The sequence below is a fragment of the Aptenodytes patagonicus genome, chromosome 2 (assembly GCF_965638725.1).
Source record: "Aptenodytes patagonicus chromosome 2, bAptPat1.pri.cur, whole genome shotgun sequence".
Lineage (NCBI taxonomy): Eukaryota > Metazoa > Chordata > Aves > Sphenisciformes > Spheniscidae > Aptenodytes > Aptenodytes patagonicus.
In genome coordinates, this window is record NC_134950.1 from 108,077,731 (window position 1) to 108,105,658 (window position 27,928).

General features: G+C 40.0%; 1 protein-coding gene across 9 annotated transcripts in view; it reads left to right on the top strand.

The window, feature by feature from the left end:
• The window catches only part of TNS3 (tensin 3), a 252,479-nt gene that overhangs the window by 108,046 nt on the left and 116,505 nt on the right, over positions 1-27,928 (top strand). For all 9 annotated transcript variants that reach the window (XM_076330716.1, XM_076330717.1, XM_076330718.1 and 6 more), the window contains 5 exons: positions 8,029-8,070; positions 17,627-17,679; positions 18,506-18,677; positions 25,749-25,799; positions 27,031-27,153. In XM_076330716.1, coding sequence (XP_076186831.1) covers positions 8,029-8,070; positions 17,627-17,679; positions 18,506-18,677; positions 25,749-25,799; positions 27,031-27,153 — 441 coding nt within the window. The remainder of the gene's footprint in view (positions 1-8,028; positions 8,071-17,626; positions 17,680-18,505; positions 18,678-25,748; positions 25,800-27,030; positions 27,154-27,928) is intronic.

The window sequence follows — 27,928 nt, forward strand, 5'->3', positions numbered from 1 at the left end:
CTCTTTAATTTGTTCAAAAGCTTGTCGTTGCTCAGGGCCCCATTTGAAATCGTTCTTCTTCCGGGTCACTTGATAGAGAGGGTTTACAATCAGACTGTAATTTGGAATGTGCATTCTCCAAAAACCCACGACGCCTAAGAAAGCTTGTGTTTCCTTTTTGCCAGTTGGTGGAGACATGGCTGTTATTTTGTTGATCACATCCATTGGGATCTGACGACGTCCATCTTGCCATTTTATTCCTAAAAATTGGATCTCCTGTGCAGGTCCCTTGACCTTACTTTGTTTCATGGCAAAACCGGCCTTCAGAAGGATTTGGACTATTTCCTTCCCTTTTTCAAAAACTTCTCCTGCTGTGTTGCCCCATAGGATGATGTCATCAATGTATTGCAGGTGTTCTGGAGCCTCACCCTGCTCCAGTGCAGTCTGGATCAGTCCATGGCAAATGGTGGGGCTGTGTTTCCACCCCTGGGGCAGTCGGTTCCAGGTGTACTGGACACCCCTCCAAGTGAAAGCAAACTGTGGCCTGCATTCTGCTGCCAAAGGGATTGAGAAAAATACATTAGCTATATCAATTGTGGCATACTACTTGGCTGCCTTTGACTCCAGTTCATATTGAAGTTCTAGCATGTCTGGCACAGCAGCACTCAGTGGTGGCGTGACTCCATTTAGGCCACGATAGTCTACTGTCAGTCTCCACTCTCCATTAGACTTCCGCACTGGCCATATGGGACTGTTAAAGGGTGAGCGGGTCTTGCTGATCACTCCTTGGCTCTCCAGTCGACGAATCAGCTTATGGATGGGAATCAGGGAGTCTCGGTTGGTGCGATATTGCCGCCGGTGCACTGTGGTGGTAGCGATTGGCACCTGTTGTTCTTCGACCCCCAACAACCCCACAACAGAGGGGTCCTCTGAGAGACCAGGCAAGGTGGACAGCTGTTTAATTTCCTCCATCTCCAAGGCAGCTATACCAAAAGCCCACCGGTACCCTTTTGGGTCCTTGAAATACCCTCTCCTGAGGTAGTCTATGCCAGGGATGCACGGAGCATCTGGGCCGGTCACAATGGGGTGCTTCTGCCACCCATTCCCAGTTAGACTCACTTCGGCTTCCAATACAGTTAGCTGTTGGGATCCCCCCGTCACCGCAGAAATACAGATGGGTTCTGCCCCTATATAGCTTGATGGCATTAGGGTACACTGTGCACCGGTGTCCACTAGAGCCTTATACTCCGGTGGGTCTGATGTGCCAGGCCACCGAATCCACACAGTCCAGTAAACCCGGTTGTCCCTTTCCTCCCCCTGGCTGGAGGCAGGGCCCCTCTAATACTCATCATAGTATTCGTTTCTCATTTCCTGCAAATACGAGTCAGAAGTTTCTTCATTAAGACCAGGAGTAAGATCAGCCCTTCTACTCTGTCTGGGGAACTGCCCGCTGGAAACTGGAGCAGCAATTTTCCTGGAAGAACCCCCTTTTGTGATTGTTTTTCCTTCCAACTCACGTACCTGTACCTCTAGGGCTGCAGTAGGTTTTCCATCCCACTTCCTCATGTCCTCTCCGTGGTCACACAGGTAAAACCATAGGGTGCCCCGTGGTGTGTACCCTTTATGTTCTCTCTCTTGAGCAAAAGAACGCTTACTTCTAATAGCCGAGATACTGGTCCATACAGGTGAGGAGTAGGACCTATCCTCTCTGAGTTGCTGGATCTCCCGGGACAGTTTCTCCACAGCTGAGATGAGGGAGGAAGAGAGACTTTCTTTGTATTGCTGGAGTTGGCCAGCCAATTCATCCACTGTTTGTTCCTCTCCATCTTTCCAGGTCATCACTGCCAATGAATTGGCGTATGACGATGGTGAGCTCCTTATAAACTTCCGCCACATGGGTTGTGTGCACTTGACTTCATCTGGATCTTTGGATAGCTGTTCATTGCTCAGGTCACCATAAATCACCTCCAGCACAGCTAATTCCCTCAGGTACTGGATACCCTTCTCCATGGTGGTCCACTTGCCTGGGTGACATAACATCTTCCTTGAAGGGATACCTTTCCTTCACGCTTGACAAGAGTCGCCTCCAAAGGCTGAGGACTCGTGTCCCTTTTCCAATTGCTTTGTCAATGCCCCCTTCCCTAGAAAGGGATCCCAGTTGCTTGGCTTCTTTACCCTCCAATTCCAGGCTACTGGCCCCATTAACCCAAGCATTGGAGCAGCCAGATGACGATATGCTCGCCTGGATGATGGCTGAAATCTTTCGTATATCTCGCAGCTCACTCAGGGATAGAGATCGGGTGGTCACTGCCTCGTTTATGAGTTCTTTCTCTTCTTCCTCCCCGAGCAGTTGCCGGCCCTCCTCCTCCTGTTCTCGTGATGGCCCTTATCCAGGGTAGTCTGCCTTGTCCACTTCTTCCTCCGGTTCCCTTTTAGAAGAAGCTTCTTCCTCCCTTACTAAACGAGCCGACTTCCGCTTCCAAAATGTCTTCTTGTGTACAGGGGTGACTGATACTGGCACAGGTTGGTTTTTTGGTTCAGCCACAGGGCCTGTCGCTGGGGTCTGAGTGGCTGCAGGGCCTGTCATTTTATCGTCAGAGCCAGAGACCTTCTCTTCCCTTTGAGGGTACTGAGTAGTGTTGAACAGGGCTCGGTGGGCATGGGCCAGGCCCCAGCACGTTGCAGTGATCTGTGTCTCTCTGGAGTTGCCAGGGTGACAGCATACTTTGTCCAAATATTCTACTAACTCTTCAGGATTCTGCACTTGCTCAGGGGTGAAGTTCCAAAACACTGGGGGTGCCCATTGGCCTAGGTACTTGCCCATCCTATCCCACACACCCTGCCACTCATAACTGTCCAGCCTTGGGGCAGATCTCTGGATGATATTCTTAAATTGCTTATTAACCTTAGACAAAACCGAAACAATATTCCCAAGAGATACCAGTAGAAGTATCTTAACTACCCAAGGATGTTCAAAATACTGACAAGTTACTGTGACGAAGGAGGAAACATCATAGAAGAAGGTAGTGACACTGCCATTCTGTATTTCCTCCGTAAAAAAAACTCTCAGAGGAAGGACTGTAATTGCTAATTGTCTCCACGAAGTGGTACCCAAAGTACAGTAATGGCTTCAGTACAAAGCTGAAATACCAAATTAAGCTCAAGGTCAGTGTTTTAATAACAAACCTCCCAGGCAAAACATCACTAATCGCTGCAGACCACAGCAAACTGCAAAAACCAACACCAATCTCTAACATGTACAGCAAAAAAAAGAGCACGATGCAGATTAGACAAATCAATATCGAGAACAGATGAACCAACATTGTGACCCGCAACTGTTAACAGATATAAATTCCTTAATGCGCTCTGGTTAATCTGTTATTATCTCAAATGCTTTGAGCCCCATGTTGGGCGCCAAAAAGGACTGTCATTGCTTAACCTCAGTCGGCAACTGAGCACCACACAGTCACTTGCTCACTCATTCTCCCCCCGGCCCCGGTGGGATGGGGGAGAGAATTGGAAGAGTAGAAGTGAGAAAACTCGTGGGTTGAGATAAAAACGGTTTAATAATTGAAATAAAATAATAATAATAATAATAATATACAAAGCAAGTGATGCACAGTGCAGTTGCCCACGACCCACCGACCAATGCCCAGCCAGTCCCTGAGCAGCGGCCCCCCTGGCCAGCTTTCCCCAGTTTATGTACTGAGCATGACCTCACATGGTATGGAATATCCTTTTGGCCAGTTTGGGTCAGCTGTCCTGGCTGTGCCCCCTCCAGCTTCTTGAGCACTTCCAGCCTTCTCAGTCGGTAGAGCATGGGAAGCTGAAAAGTCCTTGGCTAGTGTAAGCATTACCTAGCAACAACTAAAACATCGGTGTGTTATCAACATTGTTCTCATCCTAAATCCAAAACACAGCACTGTACCAGCTACTAGGAAGAAAATTAACTCTATCCCTGCCGAAACCAGGACACTACTGAAGAGTTTTATTTGTAATTATAATCTTAGAGTTGATGAATAGGCAGCAGGAGTAGCAGTATTTGGCTTGGGGGCAACCATTTTAAAGCTGTGCAGGGAATATATGGAAACTTGAGTGTACATCCTTAGGTGGACCAGTTTTGAAAGAAAGAGGCTAGATTCTGGGCATCTGCTTACTGTGTGCATGTGTGTGTATATATGTGTGTGTATACACACATGTATATAAAACCACATATATTTACCTGAGATTTTTTTTTCACCACAACTCATTTCAGCAGTCTTCCCCTTAAGTCAGAAGAAAAAGGCAACAGTGTGATCCTGCTAGCTGAGATAGTTATGTCAAGCCCTTTGCTTCTAGCTCTCTCTGTTTCCTCTCTGTAGTAAGGTGGAGAGAGCTGTTGTTTCTAGCAGAGTGAGAGAATATGAGGCATTTCAGCAGGGGCTTGACAAGCTGGAGAGCAAATTCAAAATACTAAAAAAGAAAGAGGAGAAGAGGATATTCTTGCTGCTTATTCCATGTTCCATCTACTAGTTATCCTAGAAAACTTTCAGACTACACCAATCCAGTGCTAAACTGAGCAGTACAAGGAAAAAATCCCTTTGAACTGGCAAACATTAGCTGTAAATGTCATTTATGTATCTATTTTATATGCAATAACATAAATAGGCTGCTTAGTTGTTCTGGAAGGGTAGGTGCTGAGTTCAGCTTGTGTATGAACTTTCTGGCAAAGAGCGAAACAGGCAGTGCATTTTCCCAAGCGCTCTGCTTATGGAGCCCACGAAGTGTCGTTGTACAAAGACCCCAAAGTGAATCCAAAAACTGTATTTGTGTGTTTTGCCTTTTCCTATATGGGTCTGTTTATTTCTGCTAAGTAGCAGTGAGCGTCCTAAGTCTGTGAAATAGTGGTAACTAAGGTTATAGAATCATAGAATCATTAAGGTTGGAAAAGACCTCTAAGATCATTGAGTTCAACCATCAACCCAACTCCACCATGCCCACTAAACCATGTCCCTAAGCGCCACATCTACATGTCTTTTAAATACCTCCAGGGATGGTGACTCAACCACTTCCCTGGGCAGCCTGTTCCAATGTTTGACCACTCTTTCAGTAAAGAAATTTTTCCTCACGTCCAATCTAAACCTCCCCTGGCGCAACTTGAGGCCATTTCCTCTCGTCCTATCGCTAGTTACTTGGGAGAAGAGACCAACACCCACCTCGCTACATACCTCCTTTCAGGTAGTTGTAGAGAGCGATGAGGTCTCCCCTGAAGTGATAAAGGTGTCTGTCCTGTATATCACCTTTAATCTGCTGAGAACAACTTTGAAGTTTCAATCAGTTTAGGGTTTCTGGGTTGAATTAATAGCGCTGGTCAGTCTATATGTTAGTTCTTCTGACTGACAGGTTTGTATGTTTAGCACTGTGAAGATTTGATAGCTGACAAGCTAAGTCAAGTTTTTAAACAAAAAATAAAACAACCTCAAAGCCTATTCTCAAGGGTTAACTGTGAGCCAATCTCACATCGTTAGGATTATGGTTAGTGTAGGTTATATGCCCTGGTAAATTGTGTGTGGGCTCATTGAATTAAGCAAGGTGTTGCTATTGTAATTTACAATCTGAAAATCTATAACTGTGTTTCTAGTTGAGATTTGCAACTAGAGTGTGTCTGAACTTCAGTGACCTACCAAAAAAAGAGTTGACAGTTATAAAGTTGCATCTCTAGTTCAAAGTATCTTTCCCACAGCAGGCTTTGGAGTAAAATTTTCACGTGTACCTGTCGTGGTTTAACCTCAGCCGGCAACTGAGCACCACACAGCTGCTCACTCACTCCCCCCGCCCCAGTGGGATGCGGGAGAGAATCAGAAGAGTAGAAGTGAGAAAACTCGTGGGTTGAGAGAAAAACAGTTTAATAATTGAAATAAAATGATAATAATAATAGTAATAAAAAGAATAACATACAAAGCAAGTGATGCACAGTACAATTGCTCACCACCTGCTGACCGATGCCCAGCCAGTCCCCGAGCAGCGGCCCCCCCAGCCAGCTTTCCCCAGTTTATGTACTGAGCATGACGTCACATGGTATGGAATGTCCCTTTGGCCAGTTTGGCTGTGCCCCCTCCCAGCTTCTTGTGCACCTCCAGCCTTCTCAGTCGGTAGAGCATGGGAAGCTGAAAAGTCCTTGGCTAGTGTAAGCATTACCTAGCAACAACTAAAACATCGGTGCCTTATCAACTTTGTTCTCATCCTAAATCCAAAACACAGCACTGTACCAGCTACTAGGAAGGAAATTAACTCTATCCCTGCTGAAACCAGAATAGTACCATTACTGATGTCTGCATGTATGGCCATGCAAGTATGCTGGGGTACCCATAATCTGTCTTGGGCAGAGGCTGGTATTCTTAGTTTGGGCAAACATTGTGTTCCTCTGTGTGTGTGTGCTGCTTTAGCTTTTATTTTATTTTTTAACACTTTCCAAGGTGTAAGTTACTGCGCAATCTTGAAGTTGCAGGAGAACCCAGCTCTGGTCAGCAAAGCAATTCAACAGGAAGAACTGGGTTTTCATTTTACTGTCTGTGCCATTTTAAGATGGTCTGGTTGTTCACCCAGAATCAGAAAGCAGTTTTCTGAGACTTTTTCCCTCCTTTGGGTGTGCTCTCCAAATAAGTAAGGTTTAATACCAGTTATCTCTTACCTGTCACTTAGTCCATATGTGGTAGTGGGCCAGTGAAAATTATGAAGAAGAAAACCATGTTTCATTGTGCATTTTTACGTGTCCCTTTCCTGCCCCTTTTAGTTTATGCTTTAAATGCGCAAGATAAATATTAAGTTTGATTTGCATAAGGTTTGTGCTTCACATCCTAAACTCTTGCAAAGTGTTGTAGAGTGCTGTTTTAATGGCTGTTATGCTTTGTTCCAGAGGTGTCTATATTTCAGTGGTGGATATATTTCGGTGATTCCTGTTGCGTATAAAATTTGCATGCAAGATTTTCCAGATTGTGAAATGATTTTGCATTCCGCAGGGTAAACGTGCAGATGGGGTATTAGCTGTAATGGTAACGCTGTTGCTACAGCAGCAATGTAGCTTGCTACAATGTAGCTTTAATGTCTTCTGAGCAAAACCTTGTTGATTTTTGCACAGAATTTGAAATTGTCTTTTGAAGCAATATTTTTATGCAGTTGAACGTTAGGTATTGCTCTATGCACAATGGACTCTGCAGACTTGCGGAGTGGGGAACACTGAAGTTTGGTGCAGTTTTACCTAACCTACAGCACTGACTTAGTTCTAGTGTTACTTAGTTTTCTCATTTTGGGTGTTTTTAAGGTGAAATACTTCTGTTATTCTCCCATTATAATTCCAAATGGTAAAACCCTTAATCTAGGGTATCTTCTCTTGTGAAATACCAAGTCTTGACTTTGTTGAAGTCTTAAGCAAACATTTTGAGTTTTTTTTTTTCCCAAGTTTTACCACTGTACTTCCCCATTACATTACCTTGATTTCATACTGATTGTAGTCATCAATAAAAAAGCATGTACTGATGGAAGATTGTGCTTCTGGTGATTTATGTTAGATTTTCATAGTAATGGATTGGCTCATTTCTTTTAAAAGGTTTATTTTAAACCTCCACAGATAAAACTTAGAATGTTTTAAAGCCTTGAACAGCGATTTTATGCAGTGCTTAAAGAAAATCCTAGGCAGTTCACTTTATCAATACCCACGCAAGTGTCTGTTTTCATGAAAAAGCAGAAAATGAGAGATTGGGAAAAAATGCAAAAGGGAATACATGGTTAACAGCATACAACTCCATGTATATTGTAACTTGTAGTAAGCACCCTTACTAACTGAGTGCTGACTTACAAGACCTGAATATGCAGGATGATAATGTAAAATCAATTTGTTTCTGTATCTGTTTGAAAGATAGTTTTGTTATTAATACTGTAGAATGTATGTGTACTTCTGAATGATTTATTATTTTATTTGTTGTGTGTATGCATTAGGAGGGGATTTCTTAGAATATAGTTAAACTATCTGGAAAATTAAAGTTAATTTTGTTAACTTCTCTCCTTTTACAGGCTAATAACTCTGAGGCTGTTAAAAATCATGTAACCAGAACTGTAAGTAATTCCATTTTATTTATTTCTTTTTCCTTTACTTGGCCTGATTTTATTTTCCTGTTTGTGGCTGCTTGTTTTTATTACATCTTCACAAAGTGTTCATTGTTAGCCATTTTCAAAGCGCGCACTTTGGTTTCTATAGTGTGTGAAATTAGCCTTTGATTAGGATAATTAGTGATTCCCCCCCCCCCCCCCCCCCCGAGTTTATCCAGGAACAATGAAATGAACTCTGTGTTCCTTATTTGTAAATCAAGCAGGGGAGAAGTAAAGAGATATATTAAAATCTTCATAGACTGATTCTATTCAGAGGAGTTCAGAAATTCAAGAGATTTTTTTTTTTTTCAGCAGGAAGAATATTAGTTCTTATATTGTGGTCAATATGCAGTTGATCCGTTAGCCTTTATTTGTTCAAGTTGCTGTGCCATGTTATTTACAAAACAAATTAAATGTACCTTCCCAACCCTTTATTATTATTGCTGCTGTAGTACTACTGGTACAAGTAGTATTAAATACATGTATTGAAGTGCAATAGAACCCAGTCTTCTAAGTGATGTAGAAATTTCTGCAAATCGAAGTATTGCACATTTCATTACTGATAGCACTTATGAGTATACTTTTAGCACAATTTCTGTGAAGTAAGTAAGACAAAGAAGGAAAGACCTTTTGAAGTCCTTTGCAGTTGCCTTTTATCAGAGATGCCAAGTTTCTTTGATTTCTAAATAAATCATGGGGGATGCCTATAGTTAACTATCTGTTAGTAGGCAACTGTGATGCAGGTATTTGATTCACCACTGTAAAGATGAAGTTAACATTTAAAATGGGGCAGAGGGAAGGACTTGTAAGATGCATATGGCCTTCACTGATTCATTGTTCAATTCAAGAGCAGATCTCTGTTGCAATAAATGAGCATCTATTTCACAGTGTTAAGTCTTGTGCACGTTGCGTTTGCTTTGCAATGTCGTCCGTGGTTCAGTGCTGCAGGCTTCTGCTGGTGCCACTCTATGCAGGGTGTGAAGAGTTCTGATCCTTATATGGTTACCCACATAAGCAGGAGACCTTCACACAGGTTGCATTTGTATTAGCAGTATAGTTTGTTTACTTGGGGTGGCAATAAATGTTTCTGTACAACTGAGGTCATCTCAGTGGTTGGATCCATGCTATTACCCACATTGTTCCAGTAAAATTATAATTATTTCTAAGTTGCTAGAATATTTTTTATATTGAAACCAGCTAAAATGTCTAGTGACAAGATTGTTTCTCTCTTCACTCTTCCTTTAACTAGACAAATCAAGTAAAATAAAAAAATCAGAATAGAGCAAACTTCTTAGTTATCTGCATGTGAATAATTGGTTTTGACAGCTGCTTCTAGTGTAACAAATGTGAAGCACAATAATGAGATACATTGTGAGGAAAATAATTGCAGATCATTTTCTATTGTTAGTTGAAGATTTTAGCTTCAGTGTTACTTCTGAATACTTCAGAGGGTTTTCTGTTTGTGCTGTTTGCTTATTACACAAGCCAAGGTCATATATTTTGGGTTTTTTTTTCTGTACGTGTAGTAGCTCATGCACAGCCATTTTGAAGGCAGCTTTAATGGCAAGCAATGCTTTTTCAGCTGTGCCTTTTGTCCTATTACATTTTGCATTGGTTATTATTTGACCATTAGCAAGCTTCCTTAAAGTTTTCGTGGTTACTTTCCATGGACCAGTAATACCCCAGGAGCAAAGGGTGACATGGATGAGGGGCAGGGGTTCACTGGGAAATAGAAGAAAGTTCCCAACTGAAACACAGTGGTAGGAACACCTATTCCTGTTTGGAGAAGAGAGGAGGTGTAAAGCTGCAAGGCTGGGGGATTCATAGGAAAGTGCTGTCTCCAGACAGTGGGGCTAGATGCAGCCATTGCCTGGATGAGGCTTTTGCAGCTCTGGTTCTGTGACCCACGTCTGCAGCACACATCCCATCTGTGTAGTGCTAATGGGAGGTGCGTTCCTTGTCTTCCTGCCTTCTCTTCCTTCTAAATTTGTGCCACGCTTGTTCTCCTTTTGGTTTATTAACTAAATTGGAAGAGACTGCTTTAACCTGCCTGACCCTTTTTCAACTCTGGAATTACTTCTCCCTTCCTCTTTCTTCTCTGCACCTTGTTCCATGGCATTTGGACCAGGAAAGAAAAGCTCTCTTGCTTTTTCCTAGCAATGTGACTGCTAATGGAATATTTGTAGCGTCAGCCCTTACTGCTTTATAGAAAGCTGTGTAAACGTGAACAAAGAGAGTTTGGCTTGAATTTGAGGTAGCATCAGAACCAAAATTTTGTTAGCTTAATTCTAATGTTTGGGATAGCTCTGAGGCGTGGGTAATGCTTTCTTAATCAGGAAGTCAGAAGTGCATTTATTTACAATTAGAGGGCTTCCTCATGCCCCTATGGACTGGAATCTTATTTTATTCTTAATATTAACATATTAAAAATAAATAAACAAGGCTTCTTGTTTCAACTAAAGGCTGGAAGAAGTGATTCTATCACTTTCTAGCCAAGAATTGCATGCACATAACTTTCTGTTAGTTAATAGGGTGCTAAATTTGTGATGAAAGTTTGCTTCAGTTTTGATCTCTTGCATCTTAACTAGGTCAGAGAGAAACTCAGGAGATCTACTTCTGAAGTCTTGCCCTCTGCCGCCACATTTTTTCATTCCACTGTGGACATCACTGTATCTTTTTACAGAGTTAGGAAGTAGAGCACATACATGCAGGAATTTTGCATTAGGTGCTACTGAGTCATGCTGTACAGGACTTCTACAGAGCCTCATAACGTGGTAGGTGTAAATTAATGCGGAAACCTTTACACTCTGCTGTGTCTGTTGTGCTTAATTATATTACCTGTGGATAGTATTCATTCAGGAAGCTGTTTCAAAGCTCTGGAGTAATTATGAAACTATGCTACAACTGGAGCTGGAGCACATGTATTATTTTAGTTCAGGTGAGGTAAACTCCTTACCTAACACCTAATATGTAATTCTTAAATACAGCCATAGTAAGTTTCCCCGTAGGTTTGCAGCGGAACACAGTCATTCGAGTGTTGACATGACTCCAACTCACCCAGCCAGGTGTGTTCCTGTTCTGTGTGCGCAACAGACACTGTTACACAGCGCTGCTTAGGGCTAGGTGCTAGCCTCACGAAGCTTGGTGTGAATTCCTAGTCTTGAGACACTGTAGAACTAAGGCTTCAGAAATACTATGGTTTTCCAAATGTGAATATGTATATCTGTAAAATTTTATATGAAGTAAAACATAAATTGTGCCTCATTCTCACTTCAGTATGGACTTTACATGCATTCAGTATTCTTTCCTAAAGAGCCCTATTTGCTATGTGCCTGCTGTCTGTTATGAATTTCAGTTTTTTACAAGAAGAAAAAAGGATGGATAGAAGACCCAGCTGTACCAGGAACTTTCAGGCTGTGAGCAGGGCTGCTTTTCTGAATCTAAGTGAGTTGGAAGATGATCTTCCTGCCCCGGTTAGTTCCTTGTTGTCCTGGCAGATTGATAGGTGGAACTCCATATCCAAGTGCCCCACAGACTTGATAAAGATGAGCTGGATTACAAAGCCCTACAGTTAACTTGTTTAGGGGAGCCTGGTCTGTTTTGCCTGAAGCATTATAAGGACGAATCGTGGGAGCAGCTTTGCCAGCAGCTACGAGTAAGGGTAGTTTTTGGCAGGGAGACAGCAAGCTGGGGTTTATAACTTCTGCAGACGCTGCTACTTGCAAGGGGCACATCTGTCCGGACTCTTGCTGTTAACTACACAGGGGAACAGATCATTATTTTTACAGAACACAGTGTACAGAACAAAAATAAAATGTACAGCCAAACAAATAGCTGTTTGCAGTAGAAATAATGATAAATCTCTTCTGCAGAGGGTCAATTAAAAAAAAAAGATTTTTTATTAATTTTTTTAATATTTACTGCCGGAATAGATATGCAGTAACATAGAGACATCTGTATTCACAAGGCATGAATCTTTGTTTTCCACATTAGGAATCATTCTAAAGCCAGAGGCCAAAAGATTATGCAAATTTTGGTCCTCATCCAAGACATCCAAATGTGTTTCACTGTAGCTTGTAAAAGCAACTACTGTGTCAGTAGGAATTATCATGGTGGAGCAGTCCAACGATCAGTGTAGTTCATTGTCCTGTCTTTTCTGCAGTACCCCGGAGTATATAGAACTGTTACACTGTGCTTTAGAATAGGTTAGAGAATTTCTTCTGATTCCTATCCATGGCTTGGGGAGTGAAAATACCGTCACAAATTTGTTTAAAATGCATTCAGGTCTCCCGCTGATCGGTCTCTCTATTCATATTCTTATTTGTGGCTGTTTGAATGGTGAACAGTCATGTGGAAAAAAGTTTCATAAGCTAATTAAAGACTGTGTAAAAATGCATGTAATTTTATGACAGATTAGCTAATCAAGTTTTCTGATGCTTTTATCAACGTTAAAAATAGGCACAAATAAAATATTTACATCCCAAATAGATCCATGTCGTTCTTTCAAAATATGTCCTGATACCTTTAGGTCACAGATTACTCATTGATTTACATTTCAGATAGTTGTAGTTTCTACTCATTGATCCTTACACTTGTTAATGCTCCCATTCAAGAAGGAGCCCAGGAGAGAAACAGATGAGCTGCGTGAATACATGTCAGATCCTGGAGCCGTGAGTTTTCAGTAGTGCTGTCCCTCAGAGGAGCGCATAGTTGATGTACAGCTGTCTCAGCTGTTTCAAACAACCCGGTCCTTGAAACCAGTAGTTCTTATATTCTGCTGAGATCGCTTTTTGTATTATTATTGATATTGTATTATTATATTATAGTTCAATGCCGGGAACAGGGCCTTGGGAAGGGCTGCTGAACGATTTTTCATTTGGCTTCCTTAGCCTGCCTTTGATTATAATCTCAAAAGGGGTAAGTCATTATCCCACCTCGTATTTCTAAGCCCATGTGTGGCCTACATGTCTAGTTTTACTTTGGTATTGGAAACTAGCAGTTTACATACTAGGTTTTTGATTTTTTTTTTCCTTCCAGAGCTGTCATATAAAAGATAGTAAGTCAGCGTACTGACAAAATGCAAATTAATTTATCTGGGGCAAAACTGATCTCCCTTTACCCTTTGTCCCTTCCGTAATCTTTCTGGTCTCTGAAGCTCTACTGCAGAGGACTTTAGCCTATGAAGTGTGTAAGCCTGCTAGCTGTGACCCAAGTTCCCTTATTCAGTTCTTGGAAAGGTTGAGGATGATCATCTTGCTAAGAGATACGGTTGTTTTGTTTGTTTGTTTGTTTGTTTTATACAGGCATTATTTTTTACTTGATTGTCCCCATTTCTTTCCTTGAGAGAGGCATACTTTTGTCATAGGCGAGGGGATGCAGGCTTAGCAGAGAGGTTATTTCTTATTCCTTCTGTTTCCGGACTAGTGCAGAAGGTGTCTCAAAGCCACCTCAGTGCCACACTGTGTGAGATGGCCTGTATTATACCTGTGTCATGTTTTTGCTCTGAAGCTGTGGAGAGACTGGAAGAGAGATTGTAAAGGTATGAGATGCAGCCAGCTGCCTGGGACAGCACAAGCTTGCTATTTGAGGCAGACCAGGTAACCCATAAGCAGGTTCGCCCGTTTTGGTGTCAGAGGAAGGTGAATAAACAGGACTGATCTCAAAAGCCTGTTTTGTCCAAGCTGGGCTTTAGTTGCTGTCTTGCTCACTTTCTACGCTTCCGTTGACAGCAGGCTGTGCTGGGAAACTTACCTTTTAGTGGCTGTTGTGACCTGGTGAAAATGATGTAGAATTAAATATGGGCCTGTTTCTTAGCTTCTGTATCACGCCTAGGCTGCACTGGACTGTGGGATGGTCTTGTCTGAGGACTGCATTTTTCAGAAAGTTGGGATAGCAAGCTCTGCAGTGTGCCCGGGACTAGATGCAGGAGCCAAAGACGGTAAAAGATGCACTAAGGAGGATGTCAAAGGGAAGAGTTGCATGGCTTGAGTTTTCACTGGAAAAGGGCAATGACGCAGTATCTTGGATGCAATCAATTTGCTCGTTAATATCATTCTGTGGCTAGAGAGAAGACAGTTGTCTTTTGAGAAGCAATTGCTTCCCCCTGCTGGCTTTCATACAACAATTGCAGCTAAATTTGACCAAAAGGCTCTTTGTGCTTGTTTGCATAGGGATAACTTTTATGTGTTATTGTTTGGGATTGATCTGTTTGTTTGGGATATAATAATTCCTTAAAACTGAATGAATAGGTAAATGGGAGGTGTTTTCTTTTTTCAAAACTCTGCTTCTCAAATGACTGATTATACTGTCTGCGTTGCCAGGCAGTCCCAGGGAAGCAGGGGAACAAGAATCGTGGGGAGAAGCTCCAGGAAGAAAAATCTCAGGGTGGTCTGTCCTACTGGCAACGAATCAAGTGCTAGTTCCACTGGATCTATCCTAGTTACAACTCTAAATTTTTAGTCAGGTGTGATTAAACACCCCATTTTGAGCCATTATTTTTTGTTCCCCTTCATCTTCCCTACTGCTGTTGGTTGACGGGAAAGGAAAATCCTATCTAGTTTTGCAAGATTTTCTGTGTAATTGTCCATCCTGGGAGATGCTGGATGGTGTTTGCTATCTTGGAAGATTAGCCAAATGTTTTGCCATTATCCCTCCAGTGTGCAGGAAGGCAGAAAATAGTGGGGGTTTTTTGCTTGGATGGAGATGATTTGCCTTTATGGATAGTCTGCCCTGTGCCATTGAATCCTGTGCTTGATGAAACTCGTATTCTGCTGGTAGGTGTGTTTGACTTGGTCCAGAATGAAGAAGAATCCCTTCTTATTGGTGATATGACCCTGAAACCACACAAATGTTGGGAAAAAAAGAGAGGCAGTCACAGAAGTTCAAGATTGGTTTTAATTGACTATTAAACTTGAATTCAGTCAGAAGCATGGTAAGATATGTCTCACCTTTACAGATTGCCTGTTGTGAGAAATGGTGTAACAGCTTCTTCATGTGTTTGAGAACACGTTTTATGCATGTGTGCATATATGATATGTGTTTCATCAAACCTTTAAAAACCCTTTTCAGTAACCATTTTGCCTCTGTAGTAAGTCATGTATTAAATCTTTGCTGAATTTTGCTAAATATTTTAGTTGTGAGGGGAAAAGTTACTGGTGTAGTCACTGATAATTAGAAAACAAAACAAATAGTAAAAAGAAAAACTGAAGAAAAAAGAATGCATCGCTAGCTACAACATAATTAAACCATAGAAGAGAGGAGGAAGTGACTATAATCTAGAGGACATGCAGAAAAATGGAGGTGTGTCCTTGACTGTCCATTTGCCAACAAGTCATTGACTGTATTCAACATATAATGTACAAGGTGATCTTGACCTTATGAAGGGTTAAGTAAAATTTAGTAGTTTGGTGCACCATAGATAGGCAATGGGACGTTTCATGGTCTGGATCAGAGTATCTTTTGAAGATGGTAGGGTTCTGTTGATTTTGTATAGAGTTTGTATAAAAGCGTACCCATAATGACAGACTGAAGAGTATTGCAGCTATTCAAGACCATGCAATGAAATGTGATACCCAGATGAGATTTCAGAAGAAGAGTCCTTTTAAACTGATATATTTATATTTTTATATGTGCAACCAATCAGCTAGAGTTTTTAAACTGTATTATAGGTACTTGAAGAAAATCTGTTTTCAAACAACACTGGTAATTTAAGTTTTAAGTTGTACCAGCTGTTGAATTGTAGGAGTTGTCAGGATTATCCATTTTTGTACACAGAGCAGGAAAGCGTATATAGTACTGTGCATTTCAGTAGGTGACACGGCATGCATACAGTAAATATAGATGTCACTATCAGGGTTTTTTTCTGCTAATGTTTTGCATTATGTTATTGTTCATATGCTTATGCACTGCATGCTACTAGGTTATATGCTAGTTTATATGCTACAACAGTGTGCAATAGAGAATGATTTTATCACTTATTTTCTTACCAGAGGAAGCCGCTAGGCAAGTGATTATTCAGGTTACATGGAGGTCTAGTCTTAAAATTTATTAAAAAATGGTGGAAGTACTCCTTAAGCAATGGATACATCTGCGTGGCCAACAGAGACCAAGGAAGTGGAGGGAGAGGCATGTTCCGCTAATTTCTTTCTAGTTATAAAAAGAAAACAAAACATGCTAAAAGCTTTGTCTTGAATTTCAGTTATTAGTTATTTACTTGTTTTGGCACCCGTGGTGTATTACCTACAGCCTTTAAAATCCTAAGAAAGGATTGAGTAAAAAGAAGCTGAAAATACCGTGAAGTTTCCTCATTTTCTGTTGTGTAAGTGAAGACAGGAACTAGTGGAACTGGGACCAAGCACTTAGGTGAGGTGCACCTTACGCCATCAGGTGTGCTTTAAAACTTGCCAGAACAGCTCATTTCCAGAAATTTTGGAAAGAAACATGCCACTTGCATGCTTGTATGTGTCCTAGCTGTTCCCAGATTTTGATATATAGCGTCACTGTATGGAAAGTTCTAAGGCCTCTTCCATTAGAACACAATTTATTTGGTTTGGGAATATTTGTCATGTGTGTAGCCAAAGTAGATAGGGTTTATCAGCTTTCCAGCTCTTACCCTTCATCTAAATAACCTTTTCTGTCCTTTTTTCTGTATAGTAAGTATAAATTCAGGGCAGGAAGACAAGTGAATACTCTTTCTCTTATGGAGTTACTGATGCATGATATTAAATTGAACTTCTGATTTTCTGTATAAAAAGATAGATCTAAATGTAAAGTAAATATTTTTATTTATTTTTATTTAATGTTAGTATAGTAATAGCTGTCTTTTTCTAAAATCCTATCCTGGAAGGAAGGGATACTGTCTCCTCTAGATGTCTCTGTTTCTCTCCATTACGTACAGAGAGCTTGGGTGACTATCACGCTGGAGCTTAATTCTGAGACAGCTAAAATTAGGCGAGAAAAATTCTATTACTAAGGTTCATGGGGGAGAACATTTTCACTCTTCTTAATGCATAGTTACTATTACTGAACAAATGGAACTACAAAAGACACACACTAAATTCTCATAAAGCAAAACCATTGCAGCTCAGACTTCTATTCAAACTCCCAGGACTCTGATACTGGAGTAAATTGAGTATATTTTTCAATATTGTCATAAGAGAATCACTTGAGAGGAACTTACTTTTGCAGGTTTATACAGAAATTCAAGCTCCATCTTCTCAGAAGTCCATTGAATGTTTTCTCTAATCTTAATGCAGTTACCAAGAAGAGCACAAAAGACAACCAGTCCTTCTCTGGCAGTAGTGAGTTGGAAGAGGTAGTAGTGAATCTGTATGAAGAGTTGGATGTAACCTGGCCATAACCACAGTGTTTGCAGTCAAAACATAAGGCAGTGATACTCTCTTATTCTATTGTTGGTATAGTTTTCCACAGTTGGACATAATAAATGAGGAAAAAAGGCAGGAACGCTGACATCAGTGGCAGCAAGGAAGATACTGGATTGACTGCTCTGCTTTCTTTGTTCCAGAATTCCAGCAGTGCTTCGAAGAACTCCTCTTTCAGTTGTGACAAAGGATCACGGCAAGTATTTCTTTCATATTTTCTGTAGTAGTGTCACATAATGCTGTGGTGGGTTTAGGTTTTGTTATTTGTGGTTGTGATTTCTGTGAGTTCAGTCTTCTGCAAGACATGTCCTGCTACGCAAGGACCATTTTTACAATCCCTGTCTGAGAAAACAACTGGACATACTTGCTGAGCTTACTTTTAACTTAATGACTGTAATCTTCTGATTATTCTATTAAGAAAGATAAGGTAAGGTGCCTGGTTGTGCCCTCAACCTGGAAAAGAAGGAGACATTAGCGTAAACAGTATCTGTAGACTAACCTGTGAGATTAACTGCGTTACATTGGTGTCTACTGCAGTTTGGGGACAGGTTTTGGATTCACTTCAGTGTTACTCAGAGCAGATTTCAAGATGGTATCTATCTGCAGTGTTTTATAGATCACTGGTGAATCTACCAATTTGTAAAGCATTTGCAGAATTCTACAGAAAGAGAGATTTGTGCAGGTATAAGTACCTACATGTTTTCTATTTAATTCCCAAATTTTTTGCACTAGTGTTTGTCGAAGTTGCTTGTATTCATTTTACTGCTTTTCTACATGATTGTTTGCAGAGATTTTTTCACTATAGTTTTGATGTGAAGAACTCATGTTTGGCTAACTCCATTTGTGTACTGAACTGAATAATTTGAGCTCTGTAGGCATTTAATAAGTTATAATTGTAATGAAAATATTGGAAACATCAGATGCTTGACTGTATGAGGCCAAGTTGCAGTTTCTTCTCATTAATATGCTATGTTTGTTCTTGGCTGCTTTGCTCTGAACTGCCACATCTAATTTCTTCACAGAAGTGCAGACTTTGATCACATTATGGAGGAAGGCTATGAACTTGACCTCACTTACATCACAGAGCGGATCATCGCTGTATCCTTCCCTGCTAGCTGTTCTGAGGAAACTTACCTCCACAATCTACAAGATGTAACCCGAATGCTGAAATCCAAACATGGGGATAATTACTTGGTATGTGTAGGATCGGTCTTTTGTGATACATCTTCTGTCCTGCAGGAGTACCACTTGTAGGTCCACATATACCATTATAAACTAGAAGTCACTTATCTAAAGCCTCTTTGGTCCACCTTTACAGCTTTGCAAGCAAGAGCAAGATTTTCTGTAGTGTTTTAAGCTGTTAGGGAAGGACAGATACTAAAAGCAGTTTTCTGCTTGTGGCACTGCAGTCTTTATTGTGATAGCACATAGTCAAATGCTGTAGAATAATTGCACTGACTGCACTGACTGTTTTCATTGTCCAAAGCATGCTTTTAGAAGATACACACCCTGCAATGTGGAGTGCGTTCTTTTTTTCTAGCAGCCAGCTACATCTGGGTCCTCAGCTGGGTATCTGATGGTCTCTCACCATCATGTCTTGGCTGTCTCTACTGTATATTGTGAAACAACATATAAAAGTAGGGTTGGTGTTCGTGTGTTCTGTCCAGCTCTTTCTCATTAACTTGATTTAGGTGCATTTTTTTCCTGCTGTTTAGTTTTCTGTAGGAAATTAAGTTGTAAGCAAATCTATAATGAGCTCTGTGTGCAGAATTTTTTTTTTTAAAAAATGATGACCCAAACTGTTAATCTCCTGTGCTGTTTTCTGGCTAGTGCATCTAAACCCTATGGTATGTATTGTCTCAGCTTGTTCTATGAAGGTGAATTTAAAACAAGGCCAATATTCTATTTACTTTTTTCTTCTTCTATCTTTTTAGTTAGCGTGTGTAAACTATTAGAATCAAATCCACGGCTTCAGAAGCATGGAACTTGACTCATGGTGGAAATTAGTTTCTGGGGAGATTCAACGTAACAATTTAAATACGTTACGTTTTGCTCACAAACTGAGATGTCATAGATGCATTATGAAGCAGCTGTTGTCCTCAAGATGCACTTGTAATACTTGTAATGTGGTCTGATGTCCTCTGCCGCCTTCTTGCCCTTGGCTTCCCTTCCATCAGGCACTGGCAGCTTGTAAGGCACAAGACAGTAGTAGTTTGAAGGTGACCTGTACGTAAAGCTTTACTGGTTCAAATTCACCTGTTCTCAGTGGCCTTTCCCATGTGACAGCAGCGTTTTGATATTTGCAAAACAAGCTTGTAGTCTCAGTCCAGTTAAATCTCACTAAATACCTGTTTGTATTACAACAATCTGATATATGGTAAGTCTTGTTTAGGCTGTCCTTTCTCTAGGTGGGATTGCAGCCAGTTTCTCCTGCAAAGTTTGGATCTGTGTGTTTTTTTGATTTTGTTTTAGTTTTGTTCTATTTATTTATTTATATTCTAATGAGTACTTTGGAAATCAGCTGGCTTGGTCAAAAGAAAGTTTGATGCTGTCTGCTCTAAGTATGTTTCTGCAAATTTGCAAGATAATCTGGCAAACCACAGCCAGGTTGTAGATCCAGAGAGCTCATTTTTAAACTATCTTTTGTTTCTCGTGTTTCAAAGACCCCTTCAGTCTGCTCAAGAGGCACATGTATAGCAGCAGAACTCCCCCCCAAAAAACCCAGCCCCCCAAAAAAAAAGGTATGCAAGTGAGCAGTTCTGCTGAAGTTGATGAGAACAATTTTACTCTTTCATTGGGTCAGGGTCTCAGCTAGCAGAACGTATACTACAAATCAGTATTTGTCATTTCTTATCTATCTGTTCTAACTCCAGTTTTTTATATATGTTAAACTGTTGCCACTACAGTTGATAGTGAGGACAGAGAAGGGAATGATACACCCAAACCATTGGGTGAGTGCATTGTTGTGTGTTTGAGTCTCAGTTTGTTATGAACAGGATGAACAAAAAAATCCTAAGTATCTCTCATCTGCTTTAGCGGTAGAGGATTATACTTTGACAGTCTAAGACCAGAGTCCTTTGTGGAGAGATGGAAGCCTGTCAATAGCTTACAGTAAATTTTTCTCTGCTTTGTTGTCCTAAAAAAAAAAAGCTTCCCAGAAGGCTTTGGTTCCTAGAAGAAACGTGACTTTTCTCCAACAGAGAAAAACTTCCAAAACTGAATTTTTGTAGTATCTGTGTAGTACTTTCATCAATTTATTCTGTTCATATGTGTGTGGCCTTGGTCAATAAGAGGGAAGTCACATTATGTTGAAAAATTCAAGATGATGTTACTCCAAAAGAATCCAGTGATGTGTCAAAATTCATGTAGAGTTGTAAAAACCTGTTCTTTAAATGCTGATAGGCTTTAGAAATTGGCTGTTATAAGAAGCGAACTTTTATGTCAAAAATAGCAAAAGACTTTTTCAGTCATAGAATAGAATCATGGAATCATTTAGGTTGGAAAAGACCCTTAAGGTCATAGAGTCCAACCGTTAACCTAACACGACCACGTCCACCACTAAACCATGTCCCTAAGTGCCACATCTACACATCTTTTAAATACCTCGAGGGATGGTGACTCAGCCACTTCCCTGGGCAGCCTGTTCCGATGCTTGACAACCCTTTCGGTGATGAAATTTTTCCTAATATCCAATCTAAACCTCCCTTGGTGCAACTTGAGGCCATTCCCTCTCGTCCTTAAGTTGTTATTGTTTTATATTAATCAGGAGTTAAGAATCTCTGGATTAGACAGAGAAAAGAAAGAAATGAGAGAGAGAAAATATTCCATAACACATTTGTTTAAAAATAGTTTTTAAAGTGGCCAAGAAACACAATGCCAAGTAGTGCATTGATATGTTTGCTTTCATGCAGTGTATTTTCATTGACAGATTATTTCTGGAACAAATGTTTATTTGAAGACCCAAACCTTTCAGAGTAAGGAGATTTAAAGGATAGAATGAAGCATCCTTTTATTCCCTAATAAATTCATCTCTTGGTTACAAAGGAATGCATGTGTTATTGCAGGATTCAAAGGCTTGATTCCAAGTGAATGCTGTTTTACACCAGTACTTTCAAAATACACACAGTGCAAACATCTGTCAGAAAGCAAAAAACAGTTTAAATGACACAATTGCTGCGTCAACTGAAAAACTCAGTTTGCAAAAATAAATTCACCATTATGTTACCATTTTGATCAACTTCATCAGTAGTGTATTTGTCACGCTATTTTGACTGAAACATTTGCCATGCTTTGCACTTGTAGGAGAGGAGTAATGCTCAATTGTTCAGATATTTTGAGCTTTTAACAAAAAAATCCATTATAAGCTTGTCTGTATACTTGTCTGATTTTATGCTCATTTCCTAAAACTGAATGATTTGGTGTTTTAAATAGATAAATATGTATGGTTTTTTCAGTGTCTCTAACAGGCTTTATTGCAGTGTTATTACTTACGGTTGTCAAAGCAGTTCTCGATGTTGATTTAGAGCAGTGATAAATGAGCAAGTTACCTTATTGCTGTTGGCTGCTGTATTAGTGTGCTTCAGTTACATTTTTGTATCCACAGTGACTGAAAGGTAATCAAGTTTTTTAAGGAGTAAACTATTCTAAATTAGCTCACTGGTTAGAGAGGTATCTACATCGGGGCATACAGAGCAGCTGATGAACAGTAACTCATTTATGTCAAAGGCATTAGGAATCTGACAGTAAATACTGTTGTCTAAATTCATAGTCGGTTCTTTTTTAAAAGTGAAACAAACCCCAAACCCGGTGCTACCATTTACAAAAAGATTTCAGTGGTTACACTGCAGTCTTAGCATATACATAGAATCATAGAATCATAGAATCATTGAGGTTGGAAAAGACCTCTAAGATCATCGAGTCCAACCGTCAACCCAACACCACCATGCCCACTAAACCATGTCCCTAAGCGCCTCATCTACACGTCTTTTAAAAACCTCCAGGGATGGGGACTCCACCACTTCCCTGGGCAGCCTGTTCCAATGTTTCACCACTCTTTCAGTAAAGAAATTTTTCCTCACGTCCAATCTAAACCTCCCCTGCCGCAACTTGAGGCCATTTCCTCTCGTCCTATCGCTTGTTACTTCGGAGAAAAGACCAACACCCACCTCGCTACAACCTCCTTTCAGGTAGTTGTAGAGAGCGATGAGGTCTCCCCTCAGCCTCCTTTTCTCCAGGCTGAACAGTCCCAGTTCCCTCAGCCGCTCCTCATAAGACTTGTTCTCCAGACCCCTCACCAGCCTCGTTGCCCTTCTCTGGACAGGCTCCAGCACCTCGACGTCCTTCTTGTAGTGAGGGGCCCAAAACTGAACACAGTATTCGAGGTGCGGCCTCACCAGTGCCGAGTACAGGGGCACAATCACTTCCCTACTCCTGCTGGCCACACTATTTCTGATACAGGCCAGGATGCCATTGGCCTTCTTGGCCGCCTGGGCACACTGCCGGCTCATGTTCAGCCGGCTGTCGACCAACACCCCCAGGTCCTTCTCTGCTGGGCAGCTTTCCAGCCACTCTTCCCCAAGCCTGTAGTGCTGCATGGGGTTGTTGTGGCCGAAGTGCATATTTGTTACTAGGTTAGACTAATATAACTGCTGTGCATTTTCTTGGTCTTGCATATGTAAATGATATGGTAATGCTTGTGTGTTGCTGTTGCTTTACTAGTTGGAACTATTTGTTAATTTTAGCTTATGTCATGTTTTGGCCACCTTCCTCTTTGCCCTGCTCTTAACTCAAGGCTACCACTGTTTTCAGCAAGCAAGTTTGGTCCCACCCGGTAGAAGAGTTTTGCCTGCCTGCTCTCCCAGTCAGTTTTCCTTAATGGAACAGGCTGGTGAATTGTTTCTCAGTCAGTACTTTGTGTCATATGACCACAGTATATCTTTCACTTTCAAACTTGCCAGCTACATGCTATTTGTTTCTGTTCTTTAGCATGAGCTTTTGTATTTCTGGTCATCTGATTCAGGAGCAGACCAAATCTAAGACCCTTTAGTACCTTCATAAAGGTCTCTTCTCCAGCTAAAAGGTCTCCTTATTTTTATTCTGTGGTGTTGCTGAGCATTCAGCAGAGTGAGAGAATATTATCTTCATAGTACAAGTTACTTCCCAGTTCAGGATTAAATCATATGGGAAGGGGGAGGGGGATGTTTCCTCTCTGCTGTGTATAAGGAGGAAGGGTTTATTTTTCCCCACTTGTTTTATCTTACTTCATTTTTATTCTTTATATGAGGTCTTAAAATTTAGGGCAAAATCATTAAAGTTTCATAGAACTAAAGGTTAATGCTCCTCTTTCTTGTACCAAAATATAAGTAAGTAGACGTAGGATATGCCAACAATGGGCTAAAAAGGATGCAGTTAATCTTTCACTGACATCTATTTATAGCATATGCTTCTCTTCAAAGACTTCTGTGACCTCTTGTTTTGTTGTTGTACGTGAAATGTTGGTTCCTGTAGTGACAAAATACCCATCGTGAACAGGGCTGTATCCTGACACACAGGAATTTTAAACTGATCTTACATATAAATACAACAGAAAGATGAATAAAAAAAAGTTCTCACCAAATGACTTTTTTTTTTTCTGTGGAAAATTTTAGGTAATTGATCTCTTAACATAGCTTTAACACTAATTTTAAGAATTCTGTACTGAGAAATACAACTCTCCACTAAATTGTTTTGCAAATATTAAGACTGATAGAAGATTACAGAAAGTTTTGTGAGTCATTTGTATAAGACAGTTCTGGTTTCATTCCTGTTAAATTACAGTTGGTATTTCTGGAAGGATAACTATAGTCCTAATTGTAAATGTTGATACATCTTCCTAATCCAAAATAATACCGACCGTGCACATATGAATTTTTGATTGCTATTTAGCTCTTCAGCAGTAATCTGTTTAAAATGCACACAATGTATTGGAATAAAGACCATGTTCCTCATCATATAAAGATGTTTCATGCTTTCTTTTGGTCAATGAAAGTGGTGTATACCCTTTATGGTCAATATCGTGTGATTCCAGAACCTTATGTAGCTTAAAATAGAAGCTGTTTTCTTGGGTACCTTGTTAATTTGGGGTTTTCTTCTTTCTCTGGATGAATTTCTTGTTCAAAAGTGTATTTTTTCCTAAAGATGGCGTAATGTCTTCCTGCTTCCACTGTGTCCGTGATGGGGTTGCACATCCAACTTAAGTACTGCATCAGTGAGCAGCAGGCACCAGCTTCTAGAAGTGAAATGATGTAGTTTCTTTAGCCTGTCCAGTTCTTGGCTTCTTTGTTGAGACTGCTGATGAGTGCTGGTTAATGCCAAATGGGATGATACACTTTAGAAAAGGGTTCTTAAATTGTCCTTGGATAGTAATAAACTGTATAATGGACTTATCTCTCATATTTACTATTTCTCATATTTATGGTCTGTTTATCCCATTCTGGCAGTGTAATGAGACTTTTTAAATGATTATGAATGTCATCTATACTTAACTCATTGTGATGTGAAATAGCCACACTATGAAAGAGAATCTGCCTCAGTACCGTTGTTTCAGTTGTTGAGTATTGATATTTCAGCTTTTTGTTATTGATACTGATTTAAAGTACTTCCTAATGAAAGAGTCAGATATACTTGTATACACTGCTTTATTTTTTTATGTTCATTTAGCAGGCTCTTTAACTGTTCCTTATTAAGCGCTAAGTGTATGATAAGTTACTGTCTAATGGGTTAACAGAAGAGTTGGAAGACCTCACAGGCTAAGCTATAGTAAAATAGCTATGCCATATCCTCCCTGTGAAGTTTTGACAGACCAATATTTTCTTGCCAGGCACTCAAATTCAAATATTTAAGACTGTACCACCCCCCCAGACTTTTCTTTGTTAATTCTTATGCTGTGTCGTTACTTTGTGTGGTGCCCATGTCTCTCAGTATACCTCTGACTAAAATAAAGCCATGTGAAATAAATAAAATGTAACAGAATTTTAATTATCCTTTTTCAAAATGTCCATTTGGTTTCACTTTTAGTTTCATTGTATAATAACTGAATACCTAAAATACATTTGCTAGCGCTACCTGACTTCAAATGTTAATTTAGTTAATTTTACTAAACAGTAGGCAAACCTGAAGCCTTACCACTGTAGTTTCTTGTAATTATCATGTGTTTCAAATACAGCTATTTACTACATAAATTATAAAGTCTTGACGGTTGATATTCTTTTCTTTCTTTCTGAACAGGTGTTAAACCTCTCTGAAAAGAGATACGACCTTGCCAAGCTTAACCCAAAGGTATTGATTGTCTTCCATAACATACCTCTCTTTCTAGTGTTAAATACAACTTAAATGGCCTGGTAAGCCCTGAAGCTATGCAAGCGTTGATATACAGAGTAAGAGAACAACTTTTGGAAGATGATAAAAACCCCCACATGCGTCCCTTCTTATTTTTTTCCCAAGTTCTGTTTTGTGTCTGTTAGGTCTGTGCTTTACATAGCCGTTCCTGTTGTTTTCTTAGGCTTTGCACACAGGACCTGAAGCCCGTTGTGACTACTGAAAAATTCCTATTGAGTGATAGAAATTTTACTCCAAGTATACTTTCTTTGTGCAGTCACAGGATACTAGGGGTTATATACTGTAATGTACAGTCCAATAGCTGAAGCTAGTGAACTCGGTTCAGATGTAGACTTCCCTTTTGTACTATCTTTTCATAGTTGCTTCTCTGCACAATAGAGACATAAGGAAGGGAGGTATTGATGTCTGTCTTTTGTTGCTCCTCGCCAATTGTTGTATTTGTTTGTTGTAAAAAATGATATGCAGGTACTCTTCAGCAGCTATTATAAGGCCAGAGTAGCACAGATGTATATTTATAGCAGTAGATTTACAGGGATATATGCTACCTGAGGAAAATATTAAAAGAACTCTTAATTTTGACCTTTTGAATGCTTTATTGATCATGAAGGATTTAAGTTTTTCATGGTTACTGGTCTTGTTAAGGTTAAATATGCATAAAATAATAATAGATTGAGTAAACAGTATTATATAGTGACTAAAGTTGAATAGAAAATATGAACAAAATTTTGAGATGTCAAATCTGTTGCACGTGAAGGAAATAAATTGCAAATTAAATAAAAACAATTACAAAATACTGGACCAGGCCAGTTAACATTCTTTGTTCTATTTTTGACCTTCTGAATATTTTACCATTATAAAATACCTGGATTTCTAATTGAAAATTCTTTAAGAAATGAAGATCTTTAGAAATGTTGTACTTGTGAGTGGTTCGTGGGGTTTTGTTTCTTTTTATAAAAGTACTAGCATCTTAAAAAACCCAAACAAATCCCCTTCTTCCCCTTAAGAGACCTGTAAGCATATTTTAGTTACATCATGGCATTCGAATGACATGATTATCTGGCGTTGGCAAAAATGTGGAGACTCTTCACCATCACAATTATTTAAAGCCAGATTTTAATATGTAGTATTAGGGTCAAGGTGTCTCTTGTGAATATTAGTTGTTTAATTGCAGATTATGGATGTGGGGTGGCCTGATCTCCATGCTCCGCCTCTCGATAAGGTATGCACCATCTGCAAGGCTATGGAGTCATGGCTGAACAATGATCCTCAACGCGTGGTGGTGATCCATTGCAGAGTAAGTGAGCTTTGTGTATACACGTCACCTGTCAGTTTGTATTCATTTTCAAAAACCTTGTCCTTTATTCTTACTCATTTTAAAAAATAAAAAAAGAAGTTTGATCTGTTTTCGATGTTGGAAACTGTGTGCCAAATCTTCAGTTGATTTAAGTAAGCTTAAATCCACTGACTTTGCATGCTTGTTAATATATTGCCTTTTATGGTAACTAAGTTTCTAGCTTCTGCTCTGGGTATAGCATGCAGCGATGTTAGTTCGTTTCCTTCAGAGGTCAGTGCTACTTCTGTGAGTGTATTAGAAGCTTGAGGTTTTTCCAGCTCAATAGCAGATTCTTTAGAAGCTCTTCATGTTCTGTGACATTCACGGATTTTGTTGCGGGAGAAGTATAGGCAACATATCACAGCTCATCCCTTTAGACTGTCGTATGGTTGTAGGAAATGAGGGCACTAAGTACTTCCTGGGTACTTCTGACAGGTTCTAACTGCCAGCATCCATTGTGGTGCCTTACAGCAAAGCTACAATGAAGAGAAATAAAGAGAAGCCTTAATTAAATACAGATAAAATGAATTCAGAACTGAGTTGGTAGCTGTGCTGCTGACACTCGAGGCAAATCTGTTTCTGTACCACTGGCAAATGTTACTCTAAATAGAATGAGGGTTATAATGGGACCAAAACTTATCTTTGAGTCAGTTTGTATAGTCCCCAGTCCTGAATTGCTTGCAGGCAGAATGCCGTGACTGTATGAAACACTATTGAATTCTTACAAGTTGCAGGA